At 42.8% G+C, this 18484-nt stretch overlaps 1 protein-coding gene across 3 annotated transcripts in view; it reads right to left on the bottom strand.

Annotated features, from left to right (window-relative positions):
* LOC135551748 (CUB and sushi domain-containing protein 3-like) overlaps positions 1 to 18484 on the bottom strand; it is an 826047-nt gene that overhangs the window by 321661 nt on the left and 485902 nt on the right. For all 3 annotated transcript variants that reach the window (XM_064982949.1, XM_064982950.1, XM_064982951.1), the window contains 2 exons: positions 4029 to 4211; positions 472 to 798 (listed from right to left, as the gene is read on the bottom strand). In XM_064982949.1, the coding sequence (XP_064839021.1) occupies positions 472 to 798; positions 4029 to 4211 (510 nt within the window). The remainder of the gene's footprint in view (positions 1 to 471; positions 799 to 4028; positions 4212 to 18484) is intronic.

Genomic DNA, 18484 nt, shown 5'->3' with positions numbered 1-18484 from the left:
TATTTGCTCAAAAGATTTCATGGCCTCTTTTTTCCCCCACATTCTTTTGACAGAAGTGATGGATTGGCGTGACATTTTGTGTCTCCTTCAGAAAGCAACAGTTATGAGGCTAACCATAACTGTGAGGGCAAAGTCGATTGGGTGGAATTTGATTAAGCCCTTACATGATAACTAAAAACCATTGAAACAGATCTGAGAGAGGCCAGGGTAGGACAAATATCTTAAGGATTAAATCAAGACAAAATATACAAGGACTATAGTCATTACTGTAAAGTCACCACAAGGTGCCACAAAACAAAAGAAATGGCCACAGCTAACATTACCAAGGGCCAAACTCAATTGCACTTGGTTTATGGCAGAGTAACCATGGAAATAGCACAACATGGGTTCAACTGAACTGAGCCCTAATCAACTAACATGGGCAAATCAAACGCAGGACAGCACAGAACGCAACATCAAGGTGAAACCTACTGCTGTAGGTGATGTTGAACCCTCGTCCGGCCATGGAGTGGTCGGCCTGGAACTCCAGCCTCAGTATGTTAGTGTTACTGTCGAGGTGGGAGGGGGACTCGGTCCCCGAGAAGCGTCCCAGGATGGTGGCGTCCAGCAGCTCGCCGTCCTTCACGGTGAGGAAGTCGTAAGGTGCCTCCAGGTCAAAGTCGTTGAAGGCCAGGTGGATGCGGCTGCCGGGTTCCGATAGGATCAGCCACACGCAGTTCATGTTGTTGCTGTAGCCTTCTGGGTAGTCGGGTGATAGGACTGTGCCCATTGGAGCTGTGAAGTTGGACAGGCATGGGACTGTAGAGGAGAGGGATGGGGGCAAAGACAAAAGATGGCGTAAACACACTTCATAATGCCTGGAACTGAATGTAGCAGAAATTGATGAAACATCTGTTAATATGGTATCAACATCATAATCTACAGGGATCTGGTATCACTGGCTTTGATTACAGGAACGCAGTGATAACAAACTGACAAGACTGTAGATTGAGACAAGACACTACGCTGTACCAAGACACTACGCTGTACCAAGAAACTATCCTTTAACAAGACACTATCCTCTAGCAAGACACTAACCTCTACGAAGACACTACCCTCTAACAAGACACTATCCTCTAACAAGACACTATCCTCTAACAAGACACTATCCTCTAGCAAGACACTAACCTCTATGAAGACACTACCCTCTAACAAGACTCAGTCCTCTGACAAGACACTATCCATTAACAAGACAATACCATCTACCAAGACACTAACCTCTACCAAGACACTATCCTCTACCAAGACACTATCCTCTAACAAGACACTATCCTCTACCAAGACACTATCCTCTACCAAGACACTATCCTCTAACAAGACACTATCCTCTAACAAGACACTATCCTCTACCAAGACACTAACCTCTACCAAGACACTATCCTCTACCAAGACACTATCCTCTAACAAGACACTATCCTCTAACAAGATACTATCCTCTACCAAGACACTATCCTCTACCAAGACACTATCCTCTACCAAGACACTATCCTCTAACAAGACACTAACCTCTACCAAGACACTATCCTCTACCAAGAAACTATCCTCTAACAAGACACTATCCTCTAACAAGACACTATCCTCTACCAAGACACTACGCTGTACCAAGACACTATCCTCTACCAAGACACTACGCTGTACCAAGACACTATCCATTAACAAGACAATACCATCTACCAAGACACTAACCTCTACCAAGACACTAAGCTGTACCAAGACACTACGCTGTACCAAGACACTATCCTCTAACAAGACACTATCCTCTAACAAGACACTATCCTCTACCAAGACACTATCCTCTAACAAGACACTATCCTCTACCAAGACACTACGCTGTACCAAGACACTATCCTCTAACAAGACACTATCCTCTAACAAGACACTATCCTCTACCAAACACTATCCTCTAACAAGACACTATCCTCTAGCAAGACACTAACCTCTACCAAGACACTAACCTCTACCAAGACACTCCCATCTACCAAGACACTACCCTACACCAAGACACTAACCTCTACCAAGACACTACCCTCTACCAAGACACTACCCTCTACCAAGACACTACCATCTACCAAGACACTAACCTCTACCAAGACACTACCCTACACCAAGACACTAACCTCTACCAAGACACTACCCTACACCAAGACACTACACTCTACTAAGACACTACACTCTACTAAGACCCTACCCTCTACCAAGACACTAACCTCTACCAAGACACTAAACTCTACCAAGACACTAACCTCTACCAAGACACTACCCTCTACCAAGACACTACCCTCTAACAAGACACCACCCTCTACCAAGACACTACCCTCTACCAAGACACTACCCTCTACCAAGACACTACCCTCTACCAAGACACTACCCTCTACCAAGACACTACCATCTACCAAGACACTAAACTCCACCAAGACACTACCCTCTACCAAGACACTACCCTCTACCAAGACACTACCCTCTACCAAGACACTACCCTCTACCAAGACACTACCCTCTAACAAGACACCACCCTCTACCAAGACACTACCCTCTACCAAGACACTACCCTCTACCAAGACACTACCCTCTACCAAGACACTACCCTCTACCAAGACACTACCATCTACCAAGACACTAAACTCCACCAAGACACTACCCTCTACCAAGACACTACACTCTACCAAGACACTACCCTCTACCAAGACACTACCCTCTAACAAGACACCACCCTCTACCAAGACACTACCCTCTACCAATACACTAACCTCTACCAAGACACTAACCTCTACCAAGACACTAACCTCCACCAAGACACTAACCTCTACCAAGACACTAACCTCTAACAAGACACTACCCTCTACCAATACACTACCCTCTACCAAGACACTACCCTCTACCAATACACTGCCCACTTTATATTTGTAAATACCGTCATATCTGACAGCACATTCATTATCATGCTGTATATTTTGTTGTGTACATACAGGGCCTTCAGAATGTATTCCCACCCCTTCACTTTCTTCACATTGTGTTGTGTTACAGCCTGAATTGAACATTGATTTGTTGTGTCACTGATCAACACACAATAGCTCATAATGTCAACGTGGAATTATGTTTTTAGAAATGGTTCCATTGTCGTGCCATTCATGCACCTGCCATCACCTCATGTTTGAGCATGATAATGCACGGCCCCATGTCGCAAGAATCTGTACACAACTCCTGTAAATGTCCAAACTCTTCCATGGCGTGCGTATTATTTGGGATGCTCTGGATCGACGTGTATGACAGCGTGTTCCAACTCCCGCCAATATACAGCAACATCGCACAGCCATTGAAGAGGAGTGGGACAACATTCCCCAGGGCACAACTAACAGCCCTATTCAACTCTATGCAAAGCAGATGTGTTGCACTGCATGAGACAAATGGTGGTCACACCAGATACAGACTGGTTTTCTGATCCACGACCCCACCTTTTTATTTAAGGTATCTGTGAACAACAGATGCATATCTGTATTTCCAGTCATGTGAAATTCATAGATTAGGGCCTCATGAAATAATTTCAATTGAATGATTTCCTTATATACATTATTATTTAAATCGTTATTTAAATCGGCAAGTCAGTTAAGAACAAATTCTTATTTACAATGAGGGCCTACACCAGCCAAACCCGGACGCCACTGGGCCAATTGTATGACCGCCCTATGGGATTCCCAATCACGGCCGGTTGTGATACAGCCTGGATTCGAACCAGGGTGTCTGTAGTGACGCCTCTAGCACTGAAATGCAGTGCCTTAGACCGCTGCACCACTCGGGAGCCCAAATATGAACTGCAACTCAGCAAAATCTTTGTTTTTGTTGCATGTTGCGTTTGTATTTTTGTTCAGTTTAGTATAGTGCCCATAGGGCTCTGGTAAAAAGTAGTGCCACTTGGGATTCAGACACATTTTGATGAACAAATAAGACAAACAATCCCAGACAATAGATGTGATGTAGATGTTCATACTCACAGATGCACATGGGGATGTTGGCTGACCACTGGTTGTTGTTCTGGCATGCTATGGTCCTCTCCCCGATGAGTTCAAACCCAAACTGACACTCGAAGCGCAGGATGCCCCCATTTAGGAAGCTGTCCCCTTCCCTTATTCCATAGAGGGGCGTACCAGGGTCCCCACAACTCTCCTTGTCGATCTCTGTGGAAAACAGCGACAAAAACATAGCCCTCGTAAGCATACGACATACGACAGTTGACAGTATAGTTTGTTTTATTGAATCGGTAAATGTGTCTTGTGTCCGTCTGCCATCAAACAACCATAACATCATGCTTTCCAGTTCAAGTAATGGATCCACTTCACACCATGGGGTATTTACTGTACAGTAGAGTAACAAAGGGGTTGGAACAATAATCAGGCCATATTCAGAACAAACACGGATTAGTTCAGGCAACAATCACACGGAGTTAGTGATCATCCTCTGACCCATTCAGACGGAAAATACTCTGTTGTCCTCAGAGTGGAATAGTACAGTTATACGGCCTAATTTGATATTTTCTATTTCCATGTTTGAGAAGGCGAACAAGGGAGACAATAGGAGAGATCTTTGTAATCCCTACCACACTAAGGAAACAGGTGAATCCTCCCTAACACTGGGCCTGAGTCTTTTCAGACAAGCATGACAAAGCATGCAGAGCCTCGCTCTCCCTGAATGCACCAGCACAGCAGGCGGGAAGCCACAAATACACGTAACCACCCCACACACACACACCTCACCCATCCTGGGTCACCGCAGCCAGATACCACCCCAGATTGGCATGGTTGGTTCCCTCGGAGCATGTGGGTGTAGGGAGGAGCTGTAATGCATCTTCTCAGACGTCCTCAGAGTTGAACCCTGAACCCTGGCGCTGTCTCCGAGAGCATTCTCAAACGGTAAGGGAACGAAAAACTCCTCTAAATTATATTCAAGGCAGGATTAATGTTGGGTTGGATCACGTTAGCAGCTCGTGGGAGGCTTATTTCAGCCATGGTGTAATGGAAGTCTTTGCAATGCTTGATATATTGTATTAATTTCAATCATGACACCCTCTTTATGGGAATCACAATACCTACTGCCCTGACTGCCTGGGCTGTTCAATCTGTAGGATTGAGGAAGGGAGGGAAAGTGGGAGGGAGGGCTGGGGAAGGTTAGAGCATATTAACTGCTCTGTGTTTTACAACATCAGAAAAGACAGAGAACAAATTGCTTTGGAGCAGCGCACATCGCATCTGAATAATGCCCAGCGACAGAATGAAAACTAAGGTTTGCGTTGTCCGTGGGGAGATGGTCAATTGTTATATCCTACCTGGAGTGGGTATATGTGTTCATGATGCATACTGTTGACTCCTCGCCTAGGTCTTTTGTCCGGGGTTTCTATTACTGTATGTTTCCAGAAACTTCCAGGTAAATTGAAAAAAAAACCCCCACCAAACAGCAATCACTGCCAGTCAACAATACTGGCTATCACAGAATCCCAACTCATACGAAGTAGGTACCACATTGTAGATGCAAATGAGGGAAAAATATGACATTGTAATCCTACTCCTCATGTATGCTAATTTCAATAGTACTTGTGAGATATACTTTTCATAAATCTTGGCTAAGAATGTCTCATTAAGCTAGATTTAGCCGTCTCTGAGAATTACAGTCCAATCAGAATGACACATATGAAGTTTATTCAAAACTAGAGAAAATGCAGTCTCAAAGATGAGTCACTAACATAGACTCAAACGACAGCAAGGAGCCAGAGTAGTATAAGCCCACATCTTAGTAAACTATTCTAATTATCTGCATTTTTCAAATTCTTAGTAATATGCTACAATGAGTCCTGTTGTGTAAAACTGATCTGGTACTGGTACTTCCTGTATATAGCTCCACATTGATCTGGTACTGGTACTTCCTGTATATAGCTCCACATTGATCTGGTACTGGTACTTCCTGTATATAGCTCCACATTGATCTGGTACTGGTACTTCCTGTATATAGCTCCACATTGATCTGGTACTGGTACTTCCTGTATATAGCTCCACATTGATCTGGTACTGGTACTTCCTGTATATAGCTCCACATTGATCTGGTACTGGTACTTCCTGTATATAGCTCCACATTGATCTGGTACTGGTACTTCCTGTATATAGCTCCACATTGATCTGGTACTGGTACTTCCTGTATATAGCTCCACATTGATCTGGTACTGGTACTTCCTGTATATAGCTCCACATTGATCTGGTACTGGTACTTCCTGTATATAGCTCCACATTGATCTGGTACTGGTACTTCCTGTATATAGCTCCACATTGATCTGGTACTGGTACTTCCTGTATATAGCTCCACATTGATCTGGTACTGGTACTTCCTGTATATAGCTCCACATTGATCTGGTACTGGTACTTCCTGTATATAGCTCCACATTGATCTGGTACTGGTTCTTCCTGTATATAGCTCCACATTGAGCTGGTACTGGTACTTCCTGTATATAGCTCCACATTGATCTGGTACTGGTTCTTCCTGTATATAGCTCCACATTGAGCTGGTACTGGTACTTCCTGTATATAGCTCCACATTGATCTGGTACTGGTACTTCCTGTATATACCTCCACATTGATCTGGTACTGGTTCTTCCTGTATATAGCTCCACATTGATCTGGTACTGGTACTTCCTGTATATAGCTCCACATTGATCTGGTACTGGTACTTCCTGTATATACCTCCACATTGATCTGGTACTGGTACTTCCTGTATATAGCTCCACATTGATCTGGTACTAATTCTTCCTGTATATAGGTCTACATTGATCTGGTACTGGTTCTCCCTGTATATACCTCCACATTGATATGGTACTGGTACTTCCTGTATATAGCTCCACATTGATCTGGTACTGGTACTTCCTGTATATAGCTCCACATTGATCTGGTACTGGTACTTCCTGTATATAGCTCCACATTGATCTGGTACTGGTACTTCCTGTATATAGCTCCACATTGATCTGGTACTGGTTCTTCCTGTATATAGCTCCACATTGATCTGGTACTGGTACTTCCTGTATATAGCTCCACATTGATCTGGTACTGTTACTTCCTGTATATAGCTCCACATTGATCTGGTACTGGTTCTTCCTGTATATAGCTCCACATTGATCTGGTACTTCCTGTATATACCTCCCTTCTTGTGTATTTTATTCCTGGTTTTACTGTTTTTCTTATTATTGTTATTTTTGAAATCTCCATCGTTGGGAAGGATTCGTAAGCAATCATTTCCCGGTTATGTCATGTCTTGTTATGTCTGTTCCTGTCCTTTCTCTTCACTCTGTCTCTCTCTGCTGGTCTTTTTAGGTTACCTTCTCTGTCTCTCATTCTTCAGCTGTTCTACATCTCCCCTAACTAGCTCATTCACTCTTTCTCACCTGTTCTCTCTTCCCCCTCTGATTAGGTCTCTATTTCTCTCTCTGTTCCTGCTACTTTCAGTGTCTGATTCTTGTTTGTGTTTTTCATGCCAGAAGCAAGCTGTCGTCTCGTTTGCTTCCACCTTGTCCTATCCTGTCGGAGTCTGCCTGGCAGGTGCATCCTGCATTATACTAACGTTCTTTTTTGTTCCATTGACAACGTTGGAAGAGGATTTATGCCATTCCTGTTTTTCATTAAAGAACTCTGTTTTCTGTTAAAACCGCTTTTGGGTCTTCACTCAAGTACATAACAGGTTAATTCTACAGCGTTATAATCGGCACCTGTGACAAATAAAATGTGATTGAACGATTGATTGATTGATTGACATTTAAATGACTTATTAAGGGATATCAATAATATGAGCACTTTTAAAAATGATTCAAAATTATGAGTACGTTGTATTATGTACCATTGGAAGACTTTCTATCAATTGTAAATGAATGTGTAGACTTCAAATGAAACTACAAGGAAATGTATAGTTGGATGACTCACGTCTACAGGAACTATACAACATTTTCCTTGAGGTACACTTATAATCCAAAACATCCAAAGTTTTATGTGAAAAAAAGTATTTGTGAAAACTGGTAGTTAATTACCGGTAGTTAATCTGTTCATTACATCAAACCTAGCGAAGACATTTCTTTAATAAATATAGTAAGACTGTGCTATCTAACCTCCAAACGAGCTTCAACGCCATACAACACTCCTTCCGTTGCCTCCAACTACTCTTAAACGCTAGTTAATCCAAATGCATGCTTTTCAACCGTTCGCTGCCTGCACCCGCACGCCCGACTAGCATCACCACCCTGGATCGTTCTGACCTAGAATATGTGGACATCTATAAGTACCTAGGTGTCTGGCTAAACTGTAAACTCTCCTTCCAGACTCATATCAAACATCTCCAATCTAAAATCAAATCTAGAGTCGGCTTTATATTCTGCAACAAAGCCTCCTTCACTCACGCCGCCAAACTTACCCTAGTAAAACTGACTATCCTACCGATCCTCGACTTCGGCGATGACATCTACAAAATAGCTTCCAACACTCTACTCAGCAAACTGGATGCAGTTTATCACAGTGCCATCCGTTTTGTTACTAAAACACCTTATACCCCCCACCACTGCGACCTATATGCTCTCGTCGGCTGGCCCTCGCTACATATTCGTCGCCAGACCCACTGGCTCCAGGTCATCTACAAGTCCATGCTAGGTAAAGCTCCGCCTTATCTCAGTTCACTGGTCACGATGGCAACACCCACCCGTAGCACGCGCTCCAGCAGGTGTATCTCACTGATCATCCCTAAAGCCAACACCTTATTTGGCCGCCTTTTGTTCCAGTTCTCTGCTGCCTGTGACTGGAACGAATTGCAAAAATTAGCTGAAGTTGGAGACTTATCTCACTCATCAACTTCAAACAGCTGCTATCTGAGCAGCTAACCGATCGTTGCAACTGTACATAGTCTATCGGTAAATAGCCCACCCAATTTACCTACCTCATCCCCATACTGTTTATATTTATTTACTTTTCTGCTCTTTTGCACACCAGTATCTCTACCTGTACATGACTATCTGATCATTTATCACTCCAGTGTTCTGCAAAATTTGCAAAATTGTAATTATTCGCCTACCTCCTCATGCCTTTTGCACACAATGTATATAGACTCTTTTTTTCTACACTGTTATTGACCTGTTAATTGTTTACTCCATAGATAACTCTGTGTTGTCTGTTCACAATGCTATGCTTTATCTTGGCCAGGTCGCAGTTGTAAATGAGAACTTGTTCTCAACTAGCATACCTGGTTAAATAAAGGTTAAATAAATAAATAAAAATAAAAAAAATATTAGAAGTGATTATCATTAATTAGTAATGCCTGTCGTGTCTGTTATGTGACGTGATTGAGATGCTAGTTGCTTCCCGAGGAAAAAAGTCACATTTTATGAGCTCCTGTATGCTGCCTTAGTCTGTTCTTAATTTTCCACATAGTCAATGTTCCACTCTCCCAACCCTCCAAACGATGGGTTACAATGGCATATCCACACTAGTAATCTTGGCTGCAGTATTCACAGTGTTGTTAAGTAGAAAACGTTGGAATTGGAGGACATCAACGTGACCATTATAATGTGAAACAATCAACTTTTGTTGAAGATGATTTGTCCTCCAAGGCTCAATAAAAACACAATAACATCTCATCAATAGAACACGATCCAACCAGAAATCTCATTTGAGCTCATAAAATATATATTACGTTTGTGAACTAATTAGAGGCCCACATATTCCAGTTACCATTCTGTATACTTCTGGCCCCTCCTTGGACACTGTGTTAACTAACCTCCAGACGAGCTTTAATGCCATACAACTCTCCTTCCGTGGCTTCCAACTGCTCTTAAACGCAAGTAAAACTAAATGCATGCTTTTCAACCGATCGCTGCCCGCACCTGCTCGCCTGTCCAACATCACTACTCTGGACGGCTCTGACTTAGAATATGTGGACAACTACAAATACCTGGGTGTCTGGTTAGACTGTAAACTCTCCTTCCAGGCTCACTTTAAGCATCTCCAATCCAAAATTAAATCTAGAATCGGCTTCCTATATCGCAACAATGCATCCTTCACTCATGCTGCCAAACATACCCTCGTTAAACTGACCATCCTACTGATCCTCGACTTCGGTGATGTCATCTATAAAATAGCCTCCAACACTCTACTCAACAAACTGGATGCAGTCTATCACAGTGCCATCCGTTTTGTCACCAAGCCCCATACACTACCCACCATTGCGACCTGTACGCTCTCGTTGGTTCATACTCGTCGCCCAACCCACTGGCTACAGGTTATCTACAAGTCTCTGCTAGGTAAAGCCCCGCCTTATCTCAGCTCACTGGTCACCATAGCAGCAGCCACTCGTAGCACGCGCTCCAGCAGGTATATCTCACTGGTCACCCCCAAAGCCAATTCCTCCTTTGGACGTCTTTCCTTACAGTTCTCTGCTGCCCATGACTGGAACGAATTGCAAAAATCTCTGAAGCTGGGGACTCACATCTCCCTCACTAGCTTTAAGCACCATCTGTCAGAGCAGCTTACAGATCACTGCTCCTGCACATAGCCCATCTGTAAATAGCCCATCTATCTACCTACCTCATCCCCATACTGGTATTTATTTATTTTGCTCCTTTGCACCCCAGTATCTCTACCTGCATATTCATCTTCTGCCGATCTACCTTTCCAGTGTTTAATTGCTATATTGTAATTACTTCGCCACCATGGCCTATTTATTTCCTTAACTTACCTCATTTGCATTCACTGTATATAGACTTTTTGTTTTCTTTCTTCTACTGTATTATTGACTGTATGTTTTGTTTATTCCATGTGTAACTCTGTGTTGTTGTATGTGTCGAATTGCTATGCTTTATCTTGGCCAGGTCGCAGTTGCAAATGAGAACTTGTTCTCAACTAGCCTACCTGGTTCAATAAAGGTGAAATAAAAAATAAAAATAAATAAAAATAACCCATGTTTTATTTTTTTAAATCTGTCAAGGAGGTCCTAACCTCCAGCTCTTCTCAACTTGGTGCTGTGATAGGGGACGCAAATCAATCAGTGTGTGTGTACTGTATGTGTGTATATACAGTATGTGTGTGTGTGTGTGTGTGTACATGTGTGTCTGTATTGTGTGTGTATATATGTGTGTGTGTGTATTGTGTGTGTACTGTGTGTGTATGTGTGTGTGTGTACGTGTGTGTGTATTGTGTGTGTATGTACGTGTGTGTGTGTACGTGCGTGTGTATTGTGTGTGAATGTATGTCTGTGTGTATTGTGTGTCCCCCAATATATGTCTGTGTTTGTTGCATCTTCCACTGCTCTAAGAACTCCACAAGTCCTCCAATAATTTTCTATCTATCAATGCACCTTTTCCAATCTCATTGTGGCTGTATTCATTTCCCCTGAATCATCTAACTGTCCTCTATACATTTCTTTTGATACCTATTACCCCAAAATAAACACACATTTCTTATTCAAAATGGTAAATACACGATTAAGGATTAATCACTCCGGGGTACAGTACCTCACAGGGTGCGTCGCAAATGACACCCTATTCTCTATGTATCACCTTTTGACCAGGGCCCTCTGAGTAATAAGTCAAGTAGTGCACATTGTAGGGAACAGGGTAGCATTTGGGATGCGGCCGCAGTCTTTCTAGAAATATTCAAATTAAACCTGTATTATTGTTCACAGTCTTAATTTTTCATCTGGCTCCAAGGAATGATATATATATATCCCATTTAGCAGACGCTTTTGTCCAAAGCGACTTACAAGTCGGCTGGGGCCACTACTTTTACATATGGGTGGCCCCAGTGGGAATCGAACCCACGACGCTTGGCGTTGCAAGCGCCATGCTCTACCGACTGAGCCACACAGGACTCATATGATTCAATGTGGTTTCAGAATGACATATTTGTTTTCCTTCTGAAATCCCTCAGTCATGATTACTGAGCTCTACAGGATGACAATGTGTGGCTTTAAATGGCAATAATTAGCTCCGTGTTTTAATTATGTTACTCTAAAATGAAAGGTAGCTTTGCCTTTTTTTTTGTTTCAGAACACCATCATATTCAGGGAAAATAACATCACAAAATGTGTTCACCTCTGGCTTCTCATTCTCTTAAGACTATTCTGCTTGATTCTACCTTCAAATTGATCTCTTTCTTATTTGTCCTACCTGCAGCTCAGAAACTGTAAAGACTTGTGCCTGGACTCTTTCAAGACCTTATGCAAAAAAAATATTTAACAAGAGAAATATACTGAACGATTCATCCGCATTCTGTTGAATCTTCTAACCTCTACTAGGTGAAATCATAGCAGTTTGTTGAACAGTGTGTTTTTGGGGAGAGAGGGGATACATTTAAAACACCTACCCTAGTTAATTGGGTAGGCTTAATTGACAGCAGGACCTACAACCAAGGTTACCATGCACCCTAATGAGATCAAATAGAGCAACCAATATGACAGGATTGGTAGAGTATGAAGATGACTATACTGCCCTACCAAGAAAAAAGGCAGTAACTGCTCATTTGGTCAAAAATGAGTTAATGTCATGTTTGCTACATAAAATACATACTTAATCATGTGTACAAGTATCCTGCTTCTATTGTATTGTGTTTTGGAGAAAATGGGGGTCATGTTAGCAGTAACTGTATAAAGTTACTGTGAAAACAAGGTAAATAGAAGCCATTTTTCTCAGTTCCACGCTATGAGCACTTACTGCCTTTTTGCTTGGTGGGGCAGTATAGATTTTCAATGAAGCACCACTGCCCTTGATCTTGGGCAGAGTGTACCTCAAGGATACCAGCCATGGTGAGTTCTCCACTATTTCCCGAATGGCACCCTATTTCTTATATACTGTAGTGCACTACTGTTAACCAGCACCCCATGGACTTTGGTCAAAAGTAGTGCACTATAAAGGGAATAGGGTGCCATTTGGGACACACTTCTATTTTCCGTTTATCTCTTAAGGTCTATCTTGACCCTTTCCTCACCCCCCGAGCTCACATCCCATTACAGGCTTTCTTCATGGTCCTGTCCCTGTTCCGGTCACCAACTGTGTGAAGAATGACCTTCACTGGTGCTTTGCTGGAAATTGTCTTGTAAATGCGCATAGCAAAAGTATGTGGACACGGCTTCCAATTAGTGGATTCCCGACAATTTCCCAAATCCTGAAAAATATTTCAGCCACACCCATTGCTGACAGGTGGATATAATCGAGCACCCAGCCATGCAATCTCCATAGACAAACATTGGCAGTAGAATGGCCTTACTGAAGAGCTCAGTGACTTTCAACAGGGCAGCGTCATAACATGCCGCCTTTCCAACAAATCAGTTCGTCAAATCTCTGCCTTGCTAAAGCTGCCCTGGTCAACTGTAAGTGCTGTTATTGTGAAATGGAATCTATTCACTACAATAGCTCAGCCGTGAAGTGGTAGGCCACACAAGCTCACAGAATGGGACTGCTGAAGAAAATAGCACATAAAAAACGTCTGTCCTTGGTAGCAATACTCACTACCAAGTTCAAAACTGCCCCTGGAACAACGTCAGAACAACGGCACAATAACTGTTTGTCGGGAAATGGATTTCCATGGCCAAGCAGCTGCACATGAGCCTAAGATCACCATGTGCTATGCCAAGCCTCAGCTGGAGTGGTGTAAAGCTCACCACCATTGGACTCTGGAGCAGTGGAAAGGCGTTCTCTGGAGTGATGAATCACACTTCACCATCTGGCAGTCCGACGGACAAATCTGGTTTGCCAGGAGAACGCTACTTGCTTCAATGCCAACTGTGAAGTTTGGTGGAGGAGAGATAATAGTTTTTCATGGTTCGGGCTAGGTCCCTTGGTTCTAGTGAAGGGAAATCTTAATGCTTAACACAGTTTGGGGAAGGTCCTTTCCTGTTTCAACATGACAATGCCATTAACAATTATTTTAAATTTAAATGTTTTAAATTTAATTTAACCTTTATTTAACTATGCAAGTTAGTTAAGAACAAATTCTTATTTACAATGCCGGCCTACCCTAGGCCAAACCTGGATGACCCTGGTTTGTCAAGATCGGTGTGGAAGAACTTGACTGGCTTAAACAAAGCCCTGACCTCAACCCCGTCAAACACCTTTGGGATGAATTGGAAAGCCAACTGCAAGCCAGGCCTAATCGCCCAACACCAGTGCCTGACCTTACTAATGCTTGTGGCGGAATGGAAGCCCCCGCAGCAATGTTCCAGCCTCTAATGGAACGCCTTTCCAGAAGAGTGGAGACTGTTATAGCAGCAATGTTCCAGCCTCTAATGGAACGCCTTTCCAGAAGAGTGGAGACTGTTATAGCAGCAATGTTCCAACATCTAATGGAACGCCTTTCCAGAAGAGTGGAGACTGTTATAGCAGCAATGTTCCAGCCTCTAATGGAACGCCTTTCCAGAAGAGTGGAGACTGTTATAGCAGCAATGTTCCAACATCTAATGGAAAGCCTTTCCAGAAGAGTGGAGACTGTTATAGCAGCAATGTTCCAACATCTAATGGAAAGCCTTCTCAAAAGAGTGGAGACTGTTATAGCAGCAATGTTCCAACATCTAATGGAAAGCCTTTCCAGAAGAGTGGAGACTGTTATAGCAGCAATGTTCCAACATCTAATGGAAAGCCTTTCCAGAAGAGTGGAGACTGTTATAGCAGCAATGTTCCAACATCTAGTGGAAAGCCTTTCCAGAAGAGTGGAGACTGTTATAGCAGCAATGTTCCAACCTCTAATGGAAAGCCTTCCCAGAAGAGTGGAGACTGTTATAGCAGCAATGTTCCAGCCTCTAATGGAACGCCTTTCCAGAAGAGTGGAGACTGTTATAGCAGCAATGTTCCAACATCTAATGGAAAGCCTTCCCAGAAGAGTGGAGACTGTTATAGCAGCAATGTTCCAACCTCTAATGGAACGCCTTTCCAGAAGAGTGGAGACTGTTATAGCAGCGATGTTCCAACATCTAATGGAAAGCCTTTCCAGAAGAGTGGAGACTGTTATAGCAGCAATGTTCCAACCTCTAATGGAACGCTTTTCCAGAAGAGTGGAGACTGTTATAGCAGCAATGTTCCAACATCTAGTGGAAAGCCTTTCCAGAAGAGTGGAGACTGTTATAGCAGCAATGTTCCAACATCTAATGGAAAGCCTTTCCAGAAGAGTGGAGACTGTTATAGCAGCAATGTTCCAACATCTAATGGAAAGCCTTTCCAGAAGAGTGGAGACTGTTATAGCAGCAATGTTCCAACATCTAATGGAAAGCCTTCTCAGAAGAGTGGAGACTGTTATAGCAGCAATGTTCCAACATCTAATGTAAAGCCTTTCCAGAAGAGTGGAGACTGTTATTTCAGCAAAGGGGGGACCAACTCCATATTAATGCCCGTGATTTTTGGAATGAAATGTTCGACGAAACTGTTACCCACGCGATGTCGTTTATGTCATTATGTCCTTTGATGTATACTCTGCTCCCATTGTGTAAAATTCTTGACAGTTACGGCGAAGTGACATCAAAATGCCGAAACTTGGTACCCACACTACTGTAAGTGCACATTAGAATGGGAGGCAGGTAGTCGAGGGAAATCATAACAGCTCACTCACAAAGTAATTAACGAAGCGAGAATCTGTGGAATTTACAGACACACTCTAGAATAAGATACAAATTGTTTTAGGTGTATGTTCTACTAGTTATAAATGTTGCAGAAGTTTTAGTACAGCAGAATGTTGGTAAAACCATGATCATGTGTTCCAACTGTGTTTGATTGTTTTGTCTCAATCTTAAAAGCCCAATACACAGTGCATATGCATAAATCACTCATGATGTAAGCACATTATATTTAATTCATCTAACAAAGAACATGTTAAATGTTTAATTGAACTGGGAACATCAATGCTTTATGGTGAGCAGTACATTTGCTGGCTAAACAGTGAAATGTTATTGGCTTCCTCTACATTCTATCTAAAGGGAGTTATTAGGTCTCACACTATGAGGACTCCCATTTGGTTCTCTATATCCACTAGCTTTTACCAGGATCTGCTTATTCCCACTATGAGACAATAATATCATCCATAGCCTGCAGCACTCAAAATAACTAATTTCACTAGAAGTTGTTAGCTGAGATAACAAGATGCTAGCACACATAGACTGGCTGCAGACAGAGAGATGCTAGCATAGACTGGCTGTAGACAGAGAGATGCTAGCATAAACTGGCTGTAGACAGAGAGATGCTAGCATAAACTGGCTGTAGACAGAGAGATGCTAGCATAAACTGGCTGTAGACAGAGAGATGCTAGCATAAACTGGCTGTAGACAGAGAGATGCTAGCATAAACTGGCTGTAGACAGAGAGATGCTAGCATAAACTGGCTGTAGACAGAGAGATGCTAGCATAAACTGGCTGTAGACAGAGAGATGCTAGCATAAACTGGCTTCAGACAGAGAGATGCTAGCATAAACTGGCTGTAGACAGAGAGATGCTAGCATAAACTGGCTGTAGACAGAGAGATGCTAGCATAAACTGGCTGTAGACAGAGAGATGCTAGCATAAACTGGCTGTAGACAGAGAGATGCTAGCATAAACTGGCTGTAGACAGAGAGATGCTAGCATAAACTGGCTGTAGACAGAGAGATGCTAGCATAAACTGGCTTCAGACAGAGAGATGCTAGCATAAACTGGCTGTAGACAGAGAGATGCTAGCATAAACTGGCTGTAGACAGAGAGATGCTAGCATAAACTGGCTGTAGACAGAGAGATGCTAGCATAAACTGGCTGTAGACAGAGAGATGCTAGCATTTGCTGGCTGTAGACAGAGAGATGCTAGCATAAACTGGCTGTAGACAGAGAGATGCTAGCATAAACTGGCTGTAGACAGAGAGATGCTAGCATTTGCTGGCTGTAGACAGAGAGATGCTAGCACACATAGAATGGCTGCAGACAGAGAGATGCTAGCACACATAGACTGGCTGCAGACAGAGAGATGCTAGCACACATAGATTGGCTGCAGACAGAGAGATGCTAGCACACATAGACTGGCTGCAGACAGAGATATGCTAGCACACATAGACTGGCTGCAGACAGAGAGATGCTAGCTTAGACTGGCTGCAGACAGAGATATGCTAGCACACAGATTGGCTGCAGACAGAGAGATGCTAGCACACATAAACTGGCTGCAGACAGAGAGATGCTAGCACACATAGACTGGCTGCAGACAGAGAGATGCTAGCACACATAGATTGGCTGCAGACAGAGAGATGCTAGCACACATAGATTGGCTGCAGACAGAGAGATGCTAGCACACATAGACTTTCTGCAGAAAGAGAAATGCTAGCACACATAGACTGGCTGCAGAATCCTCAAGAGCTGAAAAAAACTGTTGTATCATTGTAGAGAGAAGCCAGGAGAAGAGCGTATCATATGCTCCCTGCAGTGCTGAGAGAAAGTATGTTTTTCTCTCTCCCTCTGTGTGTGTGTGTGTGTGTGTGTGTGTGTGTGTGTGTGTGTGTGTGTGTGTGTGTGTGTGTGTGTGTGTGTGTGTGTGTGTGTGTGTGTGTGTGTGTGTGTGTGTGTGTGTGTGTGTGAGCACACTTGATTCAACTGCATGAACAGTTGGTGGTTTAGTGTAGCACGATGATTTAAAACCACTCAAACCATACCACATAGATAGAGAGAGATAGAGAGGGAAGAAAGAGAGATCGAATGAAAGGCAGAGTGGAAGAAAGCAAGAGAGAGAACGAGAGGGGGGAGATTGGTTAAAAGATAGAGAGAGAACAGGAGAGAAAAATAAAAGAGACAGAAAGAGAGAGAGACAATGAGCGAGGAGGAGTGCAATGACATGTACAGTCAACACTATCAAGCAAAATGCAAATGATTCTTCTGTTCTGGAATCTCTAATTAGGGGGCATAAGAAATAATGATGGCTATGACTACCCATAAACCTCTGCAACACTCATGTGTATCTAATGGGGTGAAAAACAATAGTTAAAGTAAATTGAGGACAAGTCTGGAAATGCTGACATCTTATCGTGTGTTTAGAATGCAGGGAATGTGTTTAGAATGCAGGGAATGTGTTTAGAATGCAGGGAATGTGTTTAGAATTCAGGGAATGTGTTTAGAATGCAGGGAATGTGTTTAGAATGCAGGGAATGTGTTTAGAATGCAGGGAATGTGTTTAGAATGTAGGGAATGTGTTTAGAATGCAGGGAATGTGTTTAGAATGCAGGGAATGTGTTTAGAATGTAGGGAATGTGTTTAAAATGCAGGGGATGTGTTTAGAATTCAGGGAATGTGTTTAGAATGCAGGGAATGTGTTTAGAATGCAGGGAATGTGTTTAGAATGAGATCTGAATATTGTCCACAGTCTGTTCTGATTAGAAGTGATTTTGTTGCAGTATAAAACTCAAATGATGCTTTGTGCGCAAATGAATTCACGTGATTTGACAAAGATTTTAAT

This window comes from Oncorhynchus masou, chromosome 13, assembly GCF_036934945.1.
Source record: "Oncorhynchus masou masou isolate Uvic2021 chromosome 13, UVic_Omas_1.1, whole genome shotgun sequence".
NCBI lineage: Eukaryota > Metazoa > Chordata > Actinopteri > Salmoniformes > Salmonidae > Oncorhynchus > Oncorhynchus masou.
The sequence above is the reverse complement of the archived record's forward strand: the minus strand, read 5'-3'. Positions and strand labels throughout refer to the sequence as shown.